The following is an 18965-nucleotide window of genomic DNA, read 5'->3' on the forward strand; positions in this document are numbered from 1 at the left end:
TGTGGGGCTCCATACTCCACGAGACCCGCCCCCAGCCAGAGTGACCCAGTCTAGAGGGGAGACTCCCCTTGGATACAATCCCCTTTTCTCACTTTAACTCAAATGCAGCCTGAATGGCAAGAGCCATCTTGCAACTGATCCCTGGGGCGCTGGGTGACCACCAGCAGAAAGTTGTCTGGGATTCTGCTTCAGGATATTAAGGAGGTCAGCACCTTATTCCAAGTGTGTGGCAAAGGGACAACCAGGTGATGTGGGACAGCGTCTCCCACTCGGAGCTTCTAGGCTCCTCGGAACGTTGGTCTCTGTCAAAGCCTGAGCTCTGACGACCGCCAACGACCCAGGCCAGCTCTCTTTGTGTTTCTGTTTTCTGATCCTGAGCAACTCTCCCCCGTCCTTCCACTTCATGCCCCAACGCGTTTATTTGTTTTTAAAATAAACTCGATCAGCCGCCCTTATCAGAAAGCACTGCTTTAAATAGTTGAGGATAGGTTGGTCGTCTTCCACCCTTCTTTTCTGGTAGCTAAAAAGCTGGGGCTAAATATGTATACCGGGGGTGACAGAAAAATATATACAAGTGGACACTTGGGTCAACGTTGCTCAAGCAGTAGTTCGCCATAATCAAAAGTGTCTGGATGCTGATGGGAACCACTTTGAGCACCTTTTGTAATTGCAGAAGTCAAACGTGACTTATATTCATCTTTTGTTATCGGTATATATTGAGTATTACAATTTTAGTACAGTTTTCCTTTCTTAATGTATGTATACATTTTTTGGAGGGGGCACCCTCTGTATATGTATTTACATATATTTATGTGCTTACATATATTTATAGATCTATGCATATGTATATGTTCGCATATATTTATAGATAATATCTGTAGAGCACTATTAATGTCCTCTGAAACACTTCTTCCACAAGTTTCCTCTTTTGATCATCGAAAACCCATTGTCTGAGAGGAGTTAACCATTTGACAGGCGATGACACTAAGCACACAGGGACAGGCCTGAGGTCATCAGGTAGGTGGTGCAGGGCCAGGTCCAGGCCTCCTTTGGCTCACATCCTTCCCACTCCTCCTAGTGTCTCTGCCAGGCCCGGTGGGGGAGCTGCGCTTTTAAAAGCAACTCCATGATTCTAGGCGCCCTGGTCCCTGCTGCAGGAGCAGGTCAGAGGCTCCTGGGCTCCAAGAGGGCCCATTAAAGTGTATTCTGATTAGAAATGCATCCGTGGGATTCAAAATCAAGCACAGTGACCATGTTTCCCCTACTGCTTTCAAGGCAAAAAGGTTTCAGGAAAGTTCAAAAAGCTCAAGGTGTGTTTTTAAAATGAAAAGGCTAGGCTCCACAGCTCAGAGGTTAGAGCACCGGCCTTATAAAAATGAAAGGCTCAGGGTGGGAGAAACAATGGGTTTGGCTCCTTTGTCTCTTGGAAGAACATGTGGTCGTATCTGTTCCTACGCTACTGAATTTTTGTTAGAATTACTGCTTCAGTTTGTGTTGATTTGGCAGGACTGAACTCAGGCCATTCGTGTGTTAGATACCTTCTCAGCTAAGCCTGGATGGAGGGATAAAGAGTTGGTAAAGATTTATTTTCTCATAAAGAAATGAAATCTCACTCTTTGATCAGATTGTGTGACTACTGATCATAATTCCACTTTTTGCCTTGGCTGCCAGGAAGCTCCAACCTAACATTTGGCCATTTCTCCCCTTAAATGATTGTTTATCTTTTCTTCGCTTTTATTCTAACTGTGCTATTTCACACACCCCACTCTATCATTGCCCTAACCAGAGGAAGTCATCCCTTCTCTGAGCCCATGTAGCATTTTATCCAGGAATTTATGCCTTTATGCTTTGGGTTGTGGCTACTGATGGCTTTTCCACCTCTGACGAACTATATACTCCTTGTCCTTCTGTGTATCCTCCAAAACAGCCAGACTGTGTCCAATATGTTAGTAATATCTACATTTACTTGTGGAATGGATGTTGGCTAAATAGGTGGAAAAAAAACCAAACATGAGTCCTTCCTTTAACAATGAAAATATGTTAACTCAAAAGCATGTTTCCCTTTTTGCTTTAGCTGCCAGTAGCTTCAAGGTATTGCAGTGTCCTGCTACTATAACACTGTCCAGGTAGAAGGACCAGGATTGTAATAGACACAATTATGTGGTCCGCAAGGCTCAAAAGAAACCCGTTTCTTGGTCCTGTTTGCTGGAGAGATCACAGTCCAGCTTCCAGCATCCCAGCCCTTCCAAGAGCCTGGTCCCTCCTTTGTTGCTCTGCTCCCCTGCCCTGCATAGGGTTTTGTGTCTTCTTCCCTCTTCCCTTCTACCATCAAGTCTGTGAGCCCCTCCACCATGGGCAGGGACCCAGCCTCCATCGCTCACAGCTCTAGGCCCTGGGGCTGTGCTGGCTGGGGCAGCCATCTGTCGGGGAGGATGTTTGCACAGGCTGGTCGCTGTCTCAGAGCCACGGAGCCACGTCGAGAGGAGGAAGGCGGCGGCGTTCTGGTATTGTTGCTGCAGCTGGTGTTGTGAATCAGGCCGACGAGCAGTGCATCCTCTTACCCGGCTATTTCACGACACCAGGGTTGCATCATACCCATCCTCTCCGGGCGAGCCTCGTGGGACCAGGAGGACTCACATGGGGATGGGGAGTCTATGTAAAAGAGTGTCACTTTAGCCCATGGAGTCTCAGTCACACTGCTCCTCAGCATCCGGTGGGGAGCTTTCCAAAAATAACTGGTGCTGGCCCCTCAGCCCCTCCTCCACCCCAGCCCCATAGAATCTCCCACGCTGGGCGTAAATCATCATTTGTTAGAGGTCATGGTGTGAGGCTCAAGTCCACGTGCAGTCAGGGCTGAGCCCCAGGGCTCCTACGTGGGGCAGTGGTCACAGCCCTGCCCGGCCCTATTCTTTCTGCCTTGCACTGCTCACCCACCACTGCTGCCACCCCCACCCCCATCCCCAGCAGCTTTCCAGAAACAGAAGGGATCTGATTCCCCAGCACAAAGGCCAGGCTTCTTGCCCTGGCATTCAAAGCCCTTCTTTCCAGGTTTCCCTACTCAGAAGCGACACCACTATTTGCCCCGTTCACTCCCCCCTGGTCCCTTCATCTCTCGAACACCTGCCCCATCCGAATCTGTGTGCTGGTTCTGTGGGCTCTGCCTTCCGAAGCTGTCTCGGCTCCCAGCACTCACCACCCTGCCACCCACAGCTGCTCCCCTGGCCTGACACCACACCGCGCACCTGCGGTGGCCCCGGACTAGCATTGCCTTGCCCTTGCCTCCTTCAGTCCTTTCTCCACACAATGGCCAAAGTGATTTTTGAAAAATATAACTCTGACTATCACATAATAGAATGTGAAACTTCTAACCCTGGTTTATAAAGCCCAATGTCCCCCTTCCACGGCTCAGACCCCATCTGCTTAGTTCCTCTGTTCCAGTCATAGCTGCCTCCTTCTACCTTGAAGCCCCAACCACACTCCTACCCCAGGGCCTTTGCACACGCTCTTCCCTCTGTGCTCATTCATACCTGCCCACATGTGGGTGGCTCCTTCTCACTGTTGAAGCTCAGCTCAAATGCCTCATTCTCAGAGAGTTTTACATGGCACTCCTTAAAAAAAAAAAAAAGAAGGAAAAAGCTTTGTTTTCTCCATAGCACAAATGTATTATGTGATTGCTCGTCTATTTACTGTCTGTCTCTCCCACTAGAATGTGCGCTCCAGGAGGGCAGGGCCTTGTCTTGTTCCCCATGGTGCCTCCGTTGCCTTGCACAGGGCATGGCATGCAGTAGGCACTCAATAAATATGTGTGAATGAAGAGACAATCAGACCCCTTTCAGCCTCATCTCCCACCATGTCTTCCCTCCTCCCCAACCCCCACCCACCTCTTCCCTTGCACTGACCACTCCCCTCCCGAACCCCATGTTCCACAACCCCCTCCATCGTTGGCTACACAGCTCCCCCCCCCAGCTCTGCTCTCCCTCTCCTGGGCAGCTGGTTTGTCTGCCAAGATAGGCTGTGAGCTCCAGTGCCTGGTACACAGGAGGGGCACAATAAATACTTAGGTGCCCCAGTGGCCCTGAGATTCAGAGGCTACAACAGCCCTCCGCCCCCTTCCACCCTGTCCCTGCCATTTCAGCCCTTCTGTGTCTAGAGTTTTCACCTCTCCGGAGTTTCCTGACTGCTGAGTCTCAGTTCCTTTACTGCTCCTGTTCTCCATCCTTCTGAGAGCCGGGAGATGGTGAAGGGGCCCTTAGCCACTCAGCCAGGGACTGACACTGGACAGGTGAGCCATAACTGACACTGGTGTGGGTGTCATTTCCATGTTGCTGCTGAGAAAGCTGGGGCCCACAAAGGTCAGGTGACTTGCTCAAAGTCACACAGAAACTGAGAACTGAGATGGAGCCCAAGACCAACCCGAGGCCCCATCACAGGGCTTTGCTCAGGTACATCCGATTCGGAGTCCTGGGTCTCAGACCTGAAAGGCTCTGGGGCCGCCTGGAAGCTACGAGGCAGGAGTTGTGTCTGATCCAACACTGTGTCCCCAGTAAGAAGAGGGTCTCTGTTAGCATTTCTCAAATGGGTGAGATTCCATCCACACGTGAGAATCCCCTTCCTTGGGGGTCTGTGCTTTGGAACAAGGTTGTTCTGACAGGCCCTTCAGCTTATGCTGTTGATAAGCCCTCTGAGGGGTCCTGCTTATATCCCATCCCACCCCAGAGAGAGTGGAGGGGCAGGAAAGGCTCAGGAAAGGTTTCTTGAAGCAGCAAATGTTCCCCCTCCAGGACTGGAAGGGACCTTGGATGTGACCTGGCCTGGGGATCGTGAAGGGAGGAGGAGAGGCTTGCGCAAGGTCACTCAGCGAACCTGTGGCCCCTCACTCTCTCTGCGGGCGGCCCTGGCCCCTTCCCATCCCTTCCTCGCCTGAGATCTTTATCAGGAATTTTCCACTCCTGCTCCAGGGCCAGGGTGTGTAGGAATGGTGTGGGGGCATGTTGGGCAGCTGTGATTTTCACCAGTCAGGTGGCAGTTTAAGAGCAAGAGGGTGATAAGATCTGCCCCCAAGGCCCCAGGAGAAGGAATGAGTAACACAGGCCTCTCCCCCACCGGACTGACGGGCAGGGCTGCAGTGAGGGTACCACGCTGACCATGACGGGTCCTTGCCGGGGAGTCCTCACCTTTGAGCCTTCACCCCATTGGCAGCTGGCGGGCGGGGGGAGGGGGGACGGACAGACTCCTGAGAACTCCTGGGAAGGGGGTAGGCAAGACTGGGGGTCATTAAGAGTCTTTTAAAAAAATTAACACGTCAAGTAAATACATAAACTTTGCAAAAAGGTACACAGTGATCGTGACCTTTTGGGTTTGTCATCAAGGTCCTGTCATCCTCAGCTCACCTCCCTGCCCACCTGAGCTGGGAGAACCCCAGGAGCTGCCCTTGCCCACCTCCACTCCGCTCGGGGTAATGCTGTTGCCAAGGGTTCCTATGATGGCTGCTCTCTGCCCTCTTTGATCTGGTCCCCTTTGTCATTCACTCAACAAGCATCTCTTGAGGACCTACTCTGTGCTGTTCCAGTTGCTTGGAATCATCCCTGAACGTGATAGGCCCAGATCCCTGCTCTTGTGGGCTGCTGGCCTTCTAACAGTTGGGTTAAATATATGTCCCCCTTCCCAGAAAAATGCACTAGGTATGAAAATTTGTCCACAGTTTCGTGGGGCTTCTGAACCCCAGTTTAAGCACCCTCATTTTGAAGGGTGACTCCCTAATGCAGCTTGCTAGGCTAACACAACCTGAGCATTTCCACCTGCCCCGTGCTGCCTGGCCCTGTAACTGGGCACACCTGTCCTGGGCCCTCTAGACCGGGAGTGAGGGCGGGAGCGGGAGCCGGCCAGGCCCCTGGGTAAGCTCTCAGCCCACGACCGCTGACTTGCCGTTGGAGGCCGTGAAGTCCCAAGGGCTCTGAGCATCTCAGAGCTGTTCTTCTGGGGCCTAGGTGATCTCTGAGAGCCAAGCCTGAGAGGCAGGGCAGGGAGGGAGAGAAAATGTGTCCCTCCCGAGGATGGCGGGGCCTGAGCATCGGCCAAGCTCAGATGCCTGGAGCTGGTGGTGGCCTTGAGGCCTCTGCCCATCCCCCGCCTCCAGAGGCGCGACTCACCCTCCAAGGCTCAGTTCAGGGGCTGCCCTGTCCCTGACTGTCCCGCCCCGACCCTCCCCCTGACGACTGTCTCCCATCGCTGCGCTCACAGCTCCCCTGGTCTGCTCCCATGTCCATTCCCTGCACTAACTCAGCAGCACTCTGAGTGCAGGCACAGTGCCTACCAGCGATGCTTGGTCTCCTGGGGCCACCCATAGCAGGGTGGGTGGGCGTTAAAGATTTCTTGGGTGAATGGCTGAAAGATGCAAAACCCAGCAGGGGTGACAAAGAGATCAGTGGTTTTCTTGTGGGCCCCTAGGCCACCCTCCCCCGGGAAGACTGAGACAGAAGTGAGCATTGCATGCTGGGCATTCACCAGGGAGGGCTCTTGGGGTCCAAACCTCTGGGGAGAAGGGAAGGCAGCAGGATTAAGCAGAGGAAGGAGTGGCGGCCCGCGTAGACATGAAGCCTCAGCAGACCTGGGGGAGCTCTAGAGCTGGGGTGGCCCCTTCACAGGTGGGGAAGGGCACCAGGCCTTTACACCCTGCACCCATCAGCCACTGGATGCGGGCCCCTCGGGGAATGGAGGCCACAGGCGAGGCCATTGCCATAGGGGCTGACGCTGAGAGCCCTCACCGCATCTGGGGCAACAGGCCCTTCGTTTCTGGTGGCACGTCAAGCGTTCACCCCACTAACTCTTCTCTCCAAACCCTGACCCACTTCTGTTTCACACCTGTCCCCCTAACTCAAATTTCAACCCCCACCCACCTCTGCAATGGCTTGGGTGCCTCTGGTGACCACAGTGCTGCTCCCACGCCACTGTGCATTCAAGGAGTGGCCTCAGGGCTGCTGACAAAACTGGAGCCTGACCTGGCCCAGCACTGGAATGGGGCCTTTGCCCCCTACCTGCCGTAGGAGCTGGGGGTGCTCTCTCTGGGCTGGCTGGGGGTAGGGTGAGGCGCTGCCTCTTCGGGCACTCGGCCCTAAAGACACAGCCCAGGGAAGCTCTTGTGCAAGTATGTGGGGTGGGTGCCCAGTTGCCACTGGCCAGCCACAAGCCCCCAGGGGCTTGTCAGTCCACACTGGTGGCTGCAGACCACACCTGGCACGTGCCAAACTCTGTTTAGGGGTACTTGTACATAACGGCTTATACATACTGAGGTGTCTCTAGAAAGACACGCAAGACTGGGAGTCAGAGGTCTGCATCAGAGAGACCAGCCTTTATGTGTGTATCTTTTTAAATGTCATACCATTCAGCCATTCAAAAATACTAAGTAAATAAAAAATAAGGCTAAATACCATATACTAACGAGAGAGATTTTTGAACCTGTATAGGGTGGGTCCTCAGGTCCTCAGGCTATCTTCTGAGGTCCTTTATAGGGTCGCTAAGGGTCCTCTTGGTGACTGCTATCTCCTGGGGTCCTGGCCAAAGATGTCTGCTGCCCCAAACTCAGAAGCACCTCTCCAGGACCCAGGGACTGGGTGTGGCTCCCCACTTCTCCACTCTGTGTCTGGCTCTGAGCCAGCCCAGCCCTCTTGGTCCCAGGCAGGCGGCTATCTCAGCCATCAAATGGTGGGCAGGACAGCAGTGGGCACGTGCTCTACCTCCCACCCTGTCCTGGGACCCTACTCACCAGCTGTGGGCGGTTTGGGCCAACCTCCGTGCCTCCTCCTCGCTGCAGGGCCAGCCTATAAAGCCACTCTACATGTCCCTGCCGACCCTGGCCCCCTCCCTTGACACCCAGAACCACAATGGCAGAGCTGACTGTTTCGGAGACACCCGGGGACCCTGCTCTGTGCAGTGGGCGTTTCACCATCAGCACACTGCTGGGAGGCGATGAGCCTCCGCCACCAGCTGCCTATGACAACAGCCACCTGACCCATGGCAGCACCTTATACATGCGAACCTTTGGTTACAACACCATTGATGTGGTGCCTGCCTATGAGCACTATGCCAACAGCGCCCTGCCTGGCGAGCCCCAAAAGGTCCGGCCCACACTGGCCGAGCTGCACTCCTTCCTCAAGGTAAGCACTATCTCAGAAGACCGGCCACGTCCTTGCTGTTTGACCTTGATCCAGTTACCTAACTTCTCTGAGCCTCTGCTTTGTCATCTATGCCATGGGGTTAAGTGTCTTCCTTCTGCGTTGAGAGGCCCAAGTGAAATGTAGACATGAGAGCTGTAAAATTCTGGGCATATGTTGTAATGCTTATTGTCGAGTCACTGGTAACCTAATCAATCAACCTAGGGCAGCCGAGAGAAGTAATGAGCTCCCAGCCAGTGAAAACATGCAAACAGAGGCTGCACACAGCTGAAAGAGATGGGGGCAAGGAAATTAGGGAAGGTCTGCATCAGAGAGGAGGCTTTCTGGGTTTGCTGCCTGGGAGGCTGGATGGTGGAGTGGGGAGGGCTGGGAGCTAGGTTGTTATGACCCCTGCCTGCCTGAACTGTGTCCTCTGGGCTCCCAGCAGGAAGGCAGCCACTTGCACGCCCTGGCCTTTGACAGCCGGCCCAGCCATGAGATGACCGATGGGCTGGTGGAGGATGAGGCAGGCGCCAGCAGTGAGAAGAACGCTGGGGAGCCCGTGCGCTTTGGCTGGGTCAAGGGGGTGATGGTGAGTGGGGTGTGGATGGGAAGTCTGGGAATGGGAGTTGGGCTGAGGAGACAGACCTCCATCCAGGCTCAGCTCTGACTCTCAGGTCTTAGTGGCCAGGGCATCCTATGACCTTGTCTGTGCCTCGGTTTGCTCGTTTGTGAAATAAAAGCATTAAGTTAATAGGTGTCAAGTGCTGGGATTAATGTCTGCCTTGAAGTTACCAGGAGGAACTGTTTCCCAAAAAGGCCACCTGGGGACAGGACTAAACACACAAATCCAAACAATTGTGTTTTTCTCAGTTTCCATGACGGGAAGGGGAAGGAAGTCTTCCTGTAGTGTAGAGCACCACCAAGTCCCCAGACAGCAAAGAATCAAGTGAACTTGGCTTTCAAAGACATTATGGGACTTAACGGAGGGAATTGCATGGGATCTAGGAGAAAGCATTAGTCCTGCTCTGGGAGGCGGGGGGCCTGGTTCTGACCTTAAACCTGCCAGCGGCCTGCTGGCTGAGCCTCTGTTTCTCCATCTGAATGGTGAGCCATCCTCTACCCCCAGAGGCTCATATCCAGATTCTGGACCTCCTCCCTGGACTGTGGTGGCCAGAGCCTGGCGTTGTCCATTCAGAGCAGACGGAGGGCCTTAGAAATTCCCCATATGCCCCACAATACTTGCCTGGGGCCAGTGACCACACCAGGCCCTTCCACGGGGAATTTCAGCCTCAGCTGAGGCCTCTGGCTTTGCTTTAAATTTGGAAGCTGAAGTCACAGCAACCCGAGGTCTGATTTCTGCCTGTACGTGGGGCATTGACTCAGCTGGCATTTGCTAGCTCCCTCTCAGTGCCAGGCCCTGGGCCAACAGCTGGCCACTGAGGCCATGTGTGGGGCTCCGGGACACAGCATCCTGGACTAAGAGGAGGGGAGGGGTGATAATGCTTGCAGCCCATCCTCAGGCCCCGATGGGAGGGCAGGAAAGTGGGTAGGAGGGGCAAGTGGGTCTCTAGGTTCCCTCCCTTCCCTGCCCCACAGAACCAGAGGGGCCCCGAAGTGGGAACCCATTGAAGTGGGCAATGCAAAGAAAGGACCCAGATGTCCCCTAGGCCTAAGTGCCTGATGCCATGCCATGACTGGGGACAGGGACTTGTGTGTTTGGCCTTGGGTTACCTGGCCCACCCAGGTGGCCTCTGACCCCCCTCTCTTCCCAGATCCGTTGCATGCTCAATATCTGGGGTGTGATCCTCTACCTGCGGCTCCCCTGGATTACAGCGCAGGCGGGCATTGGTGAGTGCTGCTTCTGGGGGGAAAGGGGAAGGTGTGTTTGAGTTCTGGTCCTCTGAGACCCACAGGATCAGTCTTGAACTTGGGCTGCAGAGACCAGAGGCCCTTGCAGCGACAGAGGTCAGGGTGGTGTGGCAGAGGAGCACAGGATGTGGAATCATAGGCCTGAAGGCTCTTAGAGCCAATTTCTACTGCAGAGCACCTGGGTTAGGAACTCGCAGTCTGGACAGACCAGGTTCAGATGCTAGCTCTGTGCCATGCTGCACGAACTTGGACAAGTTTCTTAACCTCTCTGAGCCTTGGTTTCCTCATCCGTAAGATGGAGGTGAGTTAGCCCTACCTCACAGACCTATTATGGGGTTTCTATGATGCACTTAATCAGCACAGGCTTTGGCACCCAGGGGTACTCGTTAGGTGGTAACTATTACTTTATTTTTTATTATTAAAAAAGGGTACCCTCCCATCCATACCTAATGATCCTTTACACTTTGGTTCATCAGGTCCCTGGCTGTTCAGAATAGAACAGGGGGTAGCTAGAGACCCATGTTTTCCAGATGAGAAAACTGAGGCTCAGAGAAGGGAAGTGACTTAATTCACATGGTGAATCAGGTGGCTGGCTGACTCAGGTTCCTTATGTGGCTCCTCCCCTGGAAAACACCCCAGCTGAGTTTTGGGGTGATCACATCCCCCCCCACCCCCCACAGTCCTGACCTGGACCATCATCCTGCTCTCGGTCATGGTGACTTCCATCACGGGCCTCTCCATCTCGGCCATCTCCACCAACGGCAAGGTCAAGTCAGGTGGGCCCCACCCCACCCCGAAGGTCCCTCTCGTGTAGGTTCCCCAGCCTTTACCCTGGGAACGGGTCTCTGAACTGCTCCCCACCCCCAACCCCCAAAGCTGGGTCACCCCAGGCTGCTGTTTCTGGTTCCAGATGAGGGCTTTGGGCAGGCTCTGCACACCCGCGGGATGGCCTGGGTGGTCTCCTGTGCTGTGGGCCCCATGGGCCCCATGGTCACCCTCTCCCGACCTCAGCTCCTGCCTACCCCAAGTCCATCTCAGCTAGCTGACTCCTCAGATGTCATGGCTCCTGGTTCTGTCCCCAACAGGTGGCACCTACTTCCTCATCTCCCGGAGTCTTGGCCCAGAGCTAGGGGGCTCCATCGGCCTCATTTTTGCTTTCGCCAATGCTGTGGGTGTGGCCATGCACACCGTGGGCTTTGCAGAGACCGTGCGGGACCTGATCCGGGTGAGGCCGGGGCTGCACCCTGGGCAGAGGGAGACTGCAGCCTACCTCGCTCTCCTTCACCCCACCCGGGCCAGGCCTTCCTGCCCCTTTGTCCAGCTTGCCCATCAGAAATCAGGGCCACAGTCTGATTGCCAAGGGTGACCATCCCCAGAAGTCCCTTTCAGGGGTGCATGTTGCCTTTAGGGCCAAATTGTCCAGGCCCCTGCAGCAGCTGCTTTGGGGGTCTGTTGACAGAGGAGGTGTTTGAGTTTGCATCTTCCCTGCGAAGGGTGCATCAAGATTTACCTATGAGGTGAACCCAGGTTGAGGAGTCCGGGAGGGCGGGGGTTGTTCAGAGGGCAGCACGTAGCCTGGCCTGTTCCCCTCCTCCAGGAGTATGGCACCCCCATTGTGGACCCCACTAATGACATCCGCATCATTGGCGTGGTCACGGTCACCCTGCTGCTAGCCATCTCCCTGGCTGGCATGGAATGGGAGTCCAAGGTGAGGAGAGCGTGTTGGAGAAAGGATGTGGGTGTGGTCAGGTGGAGAGTCGGGAGTTGTTAGCCCCGGTCCCGGTCCCAGTTCTCCTCCTCTAAGGTGTATTATGCTTTAAGATCTGCTGCTGTGACAAAGAGACTCTAAGGAAGCGGCCTTAAACAAGAATCATTCATTTCTCTCTCATGTAACAGTCCAGGTGTCCCTGGCTCTCGGGGCTCAGGCACCCAGACCCCTTCCATCCTGTGGCCTCTCCATCCCGAGGGGGTGGCCCTCATCCACCTGGTACATGATCCACCAACACCATGTCCACAGGCAAGGGAGAAGGGTGAAAGAGGGACATCCCTCTTCCCTTTCCTTCTCCGGCACATCCTGGAAGTTGTACATATCCCTCCACTTACATCCCATCGGCCAGAACTTGGTCCCATGGCCACATGTAGCTGTAAGGGGTGCTGGGGGAGCATGGTCTTCAATGGAACCCCTATCCAGCCAACAATCAGAGGGTTAGCGCTATGAAATAGGGGACGCAGGGGTGCTGGGCCGCGGTTGGCAGACCTGGCCAGACCTGGCCCCGGCCGCCTCCTCTCTCCCTCGTTCTGACCTCCAGCGATGCCGGCCTCCTCGCAGCTCCTGGAGTGCACCAAGCTTATGCTCCTCTCCCTTTAGGACCCCTGAAGACACCTTCCCAGGCCACCCTGCTAAAGTAGCCCCCAGTCCAGTCCTATCTCACTCCCGTTCTTCCTCTAGATTCATGTTCCTTGTTAATCAGCAAGATAAAAGCCTTGCAGTTATTGCCAGATCCTAAAAGAGAGCCTGCAGCTTGATGGCTGGTGAATGAATGAAGGAGAGAGTGAGGGATCTTGGGCAGGCTCTTCCTGCTGAGGCCGTCTGACGTCAAGGTCCTTTGCCCACAGGCCCAAGTGCTGTTCTTCCTGGTCATCATGGTCTCTTTTGCCAACTATTTGGTGGGGACACTGATCCCCCCATCTGAGGACAAGGCCTCCAAAGGTTTCTTCAGCTACCGGGGTATGTGCAGGTTGGGGTCCCCGTCCATGGCTTTGAGGACAGGGACAGTCTGCCCACCCATCTGGCCCATTCTGTGGGTACCGCAAAGATGGACCTCCCAGCTGCATGGCCAGGAGCTGCCAGCAGAGCCCCCTGCCTGCCCAGCGGGACCCAGTGACGGGGCCAAGCTGTCCAGGCGGCGCTGACTCAGGCCTTGGTTTTCCAGGGGACATTTTTGTCCAGAACTTGGTGCCCGACTGGCGGGGCGCGGATGGCAGCTTCTTTGGGATGTTCTCCATCTTCTTTCCCTCAGCCACAGGCATCCTGGCAGGGGCCAACATCTCTGGGGACCTCAAGGTGAGCAGCACGCCCAGCCCCCCTGCTTCCTGGCCCTGTCCTACCAGCATCTCCCATTGGCCACTGAGCTGAGCATTGAGCTTCTAAAATCCAGTCCAGGGCCGGTCGAGTGGCGCGATGGTTAAGAACTGGCTTGGGACGCCAGAGGGCCCCGGTTCGGATCCCACATATGAGGGACACTGCCCTCTACAGCTGAGATGCTGAACAACAGCTCAACCTGGAGCTGGGCTGCTGTGAGTCGCCGGCGATGGCGTAGGCTAAAAAAAAAATAAATAAATAAAATCCAGTCCAGTCCGACTCAGCTCAATCCAAGCCAGTGCAAATCAATGCCATTCACGCTTCTCAACTCTGTGGCTGTGGGTTGGCACCAGCCACACTTGAGGCCTTGAGGGACCTCCACTGTCGAGCCCGCAGCCCACTGCTGCCATGCCCGTGACCCCTGCCCCAGCCCTAAGAATCCACTGCGCTGCCTGTGTCCCCTCCCCCATGCCTTTGCCACTGCTCTCTGGGACCCCCTACCCTCCGTTCTTTACCTCATGAAGTTGTTCCTCTTTCAAATAACATCTCCATATTTATATTTCTCCCAGCCTTTCCATCGGAGTCGTGGTTCCCTAGAATAATAATGCCAGGCCTCTTCTGTCTCTGTCCCCCTGCATCTGGAAAACTGAGGCCTCTCCCTGTGTCCCTATTCCCAGCTAAGGGTCAGACACATCCTAGGTGCTCAGTACATATTTGTTGAGTGAATAGTGGTGAACTTTAGTAAATGGGAAGTGTGAGAGCGGATGTACAAAGTGCTACAAAGTGGGGGAGAAAGAGAGCCTGATTTCAGCAGAGGCTCTGGCAGGACCTCTGGGCAGAGGAGGGGCTGGAGCTGGGCTTTGAAAAATGAGAAAGCTGGTGGCGCCCTTGCTGGCTGGAGGATCAGAGGAGATTGTGTGCATGTGGGCTGGGTGGTGAGGAACCTGGCTCGGGGCTGGAAACCCTCACCCACCTCACGCTTCAGTCCATTCAAAAAGTGCCGCGTGATGCATCTTCTTAAATGAATCAATAACAGTGCATTGCAGACAGTCTTGAACTCCAGCCCGGCTCTAACTGGATAAGCCTGGATGGTGCACAGTGGAGCCTGGAAATCAGAGAGCAGCCGTGTTCCCCCCGCCCCTCTCCCTTTTCTGGGGAGCGGCCAGTAGCGGCCTGGTCCACCTGCCCTGAGGTCCCCGCAGAGGTCAGGCTTGTGCTCAGATATAGATCATCGTAGCCTGGGGATTTATCTAGATGCTTCATCAAGCTTCTTAGGTTACAACTGGCCCAGTGTACAGGCACGTAAGGGCCAGGCAGCTGTCTTGGAGCTGGGTGAGGTGGGCACCTTTTTTCTGTCCAAAATGCTGTCAAGCCCTGAAGGAGTGCTTGCCTCCTAGATCCACCCTCTGTGCATTCGTGGGATGGCATGTCCTCAGCAGAAGAGCAGGTCCCATTCACAGACACTTCGTGAAAGTCCCTTAAAACTTCTCCGTCCTCAGCTACCCCAACTGTAAAATGGGGCTAACAGCCGCTGCTTCGCAGGGCAGGGAGTACGAATCAAACATGCTGGTTTAAGTCAAGTGCTTAGAACAGTGTCTAGCACAAACGAAGTGCTAAGGACTTGTTGTCAAGGCCATTGTCATTTTTACCATGTGGCCAACGCAGCACCTCCTTCTGTACGAACATTACCCTTGGGGCAGCCGTGAGGGCTCACATGTCCATTACCCCCCTATTACAACCAAGCTTCGACAGTCAGGGGCTTGCCCAGGGCCACACACAGGTGGCAGAGAATGCAAGTTTCTAGAACAGAGGCCTAATTTTTCACAACATTATCGTTCAATGGATATATTCTAAGCACTTGCTTTATGCCGGTGTCTTGTGGACATAGCAGTAAACAAAGCAGACCAGGCGTGGAGCTGGTTGGAGTTTCTCTCCCACCTTTGGGCTCCCAGGGCCCTGGATGTAGTCTCAGCCCCACGACCTTGGCTGTGTCCTGTCCTCCTTTGTAAGTCCTGAATCGCAAAGTTCCCTCCTTCCTGTGTCCCCAACAAGGGGACTCTGAAGGGCCAAGGTCAGGGGTTGCTGCCCCACCCCTACAGGGCCTGGAAGGAGGCACAGAGGCTGCCTGATGTCCTCCCTCCTCCTCTCCCTCCCCCAGGACCCTGCTGTCGCCATTCCCAAGGGAACACTCATGGCCATTTTCTGGACCACCATCTCCTACCTGGCCATCTCAGCCACCATCGGTAAATAGCCGGCCCAGACCACTGGAGGGGGTCACAGGGTGGGGTGCGGCTGTCTAACAGGGAGAGCTGGGCTGGAAGGGCTTGGCAACCCCAGGAAGTAGAGCTTTGGACTTCATTTTGGGGGCACATTTGTGGTGATTAGAACATCTTCATGGGGGTGGAGTAATTTGTGGTGGAGATGGGGGGTGGTCAGACCAAGCTCTTCAGTCCATTCAAACCTGAGGTTAAAGATTCAAGGGTGTGAAAATCCTATAGGCCGAATTGTGCTCCGACTATAGGAATACTAGTGATAATGATGATGATGATGATGATACTAGCAACTGACTTACCACGTGCCCAACCCTTTACCTGCCTCATCACATTTAATCCACGCAGTGTCATTTCCACCATTTTACAGAGGAGAAAACGAGAGCTCAGAGAGGTTCAGTGACCTGCCCGGGGTCACACAGCCACTGATCGGTGGGGCCAGGCTTTGAACCCAGGCCTCGGCTGTTGACGCTTGCTCCTCACTGAGATCCTCACAGGTGCTGTTGCTCCAGTAAACAGCTTGTGTGGTGAGCTGCTCACATGGGGCCCATGCCCTCCTTCTTCCTCAGGCTCCTGCGTGGTTCGCGATGCCTCGGGGGTCCTGAATGACACGGTGACCCCTGGTTTGGGCACCTGTGAGGGGCTGGCCTGCGGCTATGGTTGGAACTTCACCGAGTGCTCCCAGCAGCACAGCTGCCACTATGGCCTCATCAACTACTACCAGGTACATGCAGCCTCTGGGGGGCCTGGCGGAGGATGGAGCAGGCCGGGAAAGACTTGGTTTGGGGAGCTGGGTCCCAGACTTGGGGGAAGGAGATTATGGCTCAGGTCTCTGCCACCCAGTCTCTGCCTCGGTGGGCACTGGGATCCCTGGGTGATGGTGGAGGACTCAGATGGAGGCATCAGGACCCCACCTTTGCCTGCAGTGGGGACTGAGGTGCCCCAGGTGGGGACTCCGGGCCTATCCCTCAGCCATGCGGGCCCTGAACCCCATGTCCCTGCAGACCATGAGCATGGTGTCAGGCTTCGCACCCCTGATCACGGCCGGCATCTTCGGGGCCACCCTCTCTTCTGCCCTGGCCTGCCTCGTCTCTGCCGCCAAAGTCTTCCAGGTGAGGCTGCAGAAGGGGCGTGGGTGGTATCTAGGAGGCCCAGGTGCAAAGGTCCCCAGGTGACTGCCACAAAGGCCTGGCGGTGTCATGTGACAATGACATCTGGACGGGAGGACAAGCGGGCTAGTGAGGAACTCCTGTAGGAAGCAGCCGCCTCCTGTGGGGTGCTTGAAGAGCACCTGCCTTTTCCACCCAACTCGCCCCTGTACAGCCTGGCCCCCTGTCTGCATCTCCACCATTGACCCCTTTCATTTTGCCCTTTCACTGTCTTCCTGGTGAGGTGGGGAGGGTGGGAGATCACTCTCATGTAACAGAGACGGAAGCCAGGACCCAGATGGGGGTAGCGGCCTGCTGAGATCAGGAGGGAGCAAACAGGGGCTGGTGTCCAGGTGGCTGCACGGAGGAGACAGGGCCCAGCCAGGGGGTGAGTGCAGCGTCCTGTACCCACAGTGCCTGTGCAAGGACCAGCTGTACCCTCTGATCGGCTTTTTCGGCAAGGGCTATGGCAAGAACCAGGAGCCGGTGCGGGGCTACCTGCTGGCCTATGCCATCGCGGTGGCCTTCATCATCATTGGTAAGAGGCTGCCAGGGCACACGGGGGCCATGAAGGGCATGGGGGCGGGACTCTTCTCCCTCTGCTCACCTCCATGCCCAGTACCCAGCCAAGCCTGCAGGCGGCAGGCACTCGGTGAATAACTCTTGAGTGGGTGAGGCCCTAGCTGGAAGACTTCGGGAGGTCATGTGGTCCCTCTCCCTCCCTCTACACCCCAGACAGTGGCCTGTCTGGGGTCCCACACCATGCCAGGCAGGCGGACAATCCTATTTTGTTAGGAGGGACCCCGCCTGCTTTCCTTGGTTCTGCGTTCCCGCGTCCTGGCAGCGGGGACCCCTTCCCTCCCAGATCTGAATTAGCCCCCGGGACATCTTTTGCATGGGACAAGCTGACTGGTCCCTCCTTGGGAACTGATGCAAACAGCTGGATCAAGCTCTCTGTAGGTGTTTAAACGAGATAAACCTCATTGGTTAGACTTTGGGCTGATAGATCCCTTGGGCTTCAAGGTAGGGGATGCCCTAGGAGAAAGATCCCAGCTAATCAGTTAGTTAGATGACCTTCTATCCTGGCTTTGCCATATGCCAGCTGTATGACCTTGGACAAATCACTTCACCTCCCTGAGCTTCAGTTTCCTCATCTGCAAAATGGGAACACGAGTAAATAAGAGGTGTGTCCCGGATGGGCAGGAAGAACCTGTGGTGCACGTGCGCACACACGCGCGCACACACGTGTGCATTTACACATGCACACACTCACGTGTGCACACTCCCTGCTGCTTCCTGCCTACTTAGCCAACGAGGCAGAACTCACTAGGAGAGCAAGGGCGGCGGCCATGCCGTGGCATGATAACCCCCTGGCCCCTGCTCCCCGCACAGGGGTGGGGTAGGGTTGGCTGCTGGTGGTCCTGTGGTCCTGCCACAGCCAAGTCCCTGCTACTCAGGCTGGTGTCACCAATCCATGAGACTCACCCTAGCAATCTAGTCACTTTCACTCAGGGAAAATTTTCCAGATACTGGACACTCCTGGATCATGAACCAGATTGGGAGGTGGCAGGGCCACACCCAGGAGATGGAAACGTCTAGTCTGCAAATCCACGCCCTGGGACTTGATGTCCCTTTATCTAGGGGGTTCTGACTGGACTTCAGACTGAGGACCATGACCAACTCTGGGGCAGGGTTCTTGTGGCCATTCGATGGAATCATGCTCAGAGAGGAGGTGCTTGTCTTGTTTTGGGGTTCCCCAGCAGCAGGCCCTGAAACAAGGATTCACATGCAAAAGTTTGTCTGGGGGTGGCAGGGCAGTGGCAGGGGACGGGCACGGTGAGGCAGGGAAGGGAAAGAGCCAGTTCTTGAGTGGGTCCCCACTGTGGGTAGAACTGAGATACGGTCTCAGGGTTTCATATAAAAACATGTGTCCTGGGTCACATCGTAAAATGTATTTCTCACTGTAATTTGTGGTCACAAAAAAACTGTGACAGCCACTGTCCTTGGTCATCCCATCGCCTGACGGGATCTACTCTCCCACTGTTCTCCATCTTCTTAAAAGCCGGCAATTTACAATTTACGAAACATCGGTCCTTTGAGCTTTAGAAAATGATGGATGCATTTCATAGATGAGAAGGATGAGACCCATTGAGCCTCAGCGGCCTGTCTGGGGTCCCCTACCCTGTGAGGGAGGGTGCCAGGCGGCTCTTTGGCGGAGTTGCCTAACGTACTGTCCTCTTTCTCCCTGGGTCCCTGAAGCTGAGCTCAACACCATTGCCCCCATCATCTCCAACTTCTTCCTGTGCTCCTACGCCCTCATCAACTTCAGCTGTTTCCACGCCTCCATCACCAACTCGCCCGGTAAGCAACCCCTCGCGCCTCCACGGGAGGCGGCACCCAGAACTGGGGCATGGAGATGGGGAGTGGAAGGCATGGATGCGAG

At 55.1% G+C, this 18965-nt stretch overlaps 1 protein-coding gene across 3 annotated transcripts in view; it reads left to right on the top strand.

Moving 5' to 3' along the window:
- Window positions 1-7815: 7815 nt before the first annotated feature.
- SLC12A3 (solute carrier family 12 member 3) overlaps window positions 7816-18965 on the top strand; it is a 32176-nt gene continuing 21026 nt past the window's right edge. The window contains exons 1-13 of one of the 3 annotated variants that reach the window (XM_019666838.1): window positions 7816-8153; window positions 8596-8742; window positions 9926-10001; window positions 10703-10798; window positions 11108-11247; window positions 11620-11730; window positions 12639-12750; window positions 12956-13086; window positions 15263-15347; window positions 15944-16098; window positions 16379-16486; window positions 16937-17060; window positions 18782-18883. In XM_019666838.1, the coding sequence (XP_019522383.1) occupies window positions 7881-8153; window positions 8596-8742; window positions 9926-10001; window positions 10703-10798; window positions 11108-11247; window positions 11620-11730; window positions 12639-12750; window positions 12956-13086; window positions 15263-15347; window positions 15944-16098; window positions 16379-16486; window positions 16937-17060; window positions 18782-18883 (1660 nt within the window). In that variant the 5' untranslated portion in view covers window positions 7816-7880. The remainder of the gene's footprint in view (window positions 8154-8595; window positions 8743-9925; window positions 10002-10702; window positions 10799-11107; window positions 11248-11619; window positions 11731-12638; window positions 12751-12955; window positions 13087-15262; window positions 15348-15943; window positions 16099-16378; window positions 16487-16936; window positions 17061-18781; window positions 18884-18965) is intronic. The other 2 variants (XM_019666837.1, XM_019666836.1) reach the window with 2 other exon arrangements.

Source organism: Hipposideros armiger, unplaced genomic scaffold, assembly GCF_001890085.2.
Source record: "Hipposideros armiger isolate ML-2016 unplaced genomic scaffold, ASM189008v1 scaffold_479, whole genome shotgun sequence".
Classification (NCBI taxonomy): domain Eukaryota; kingdom Metazoa; phylum Chordata; class Mammalia; order Chiroptera; family Hipposideridae; genus Hipposideros; species Hipposideros armiger.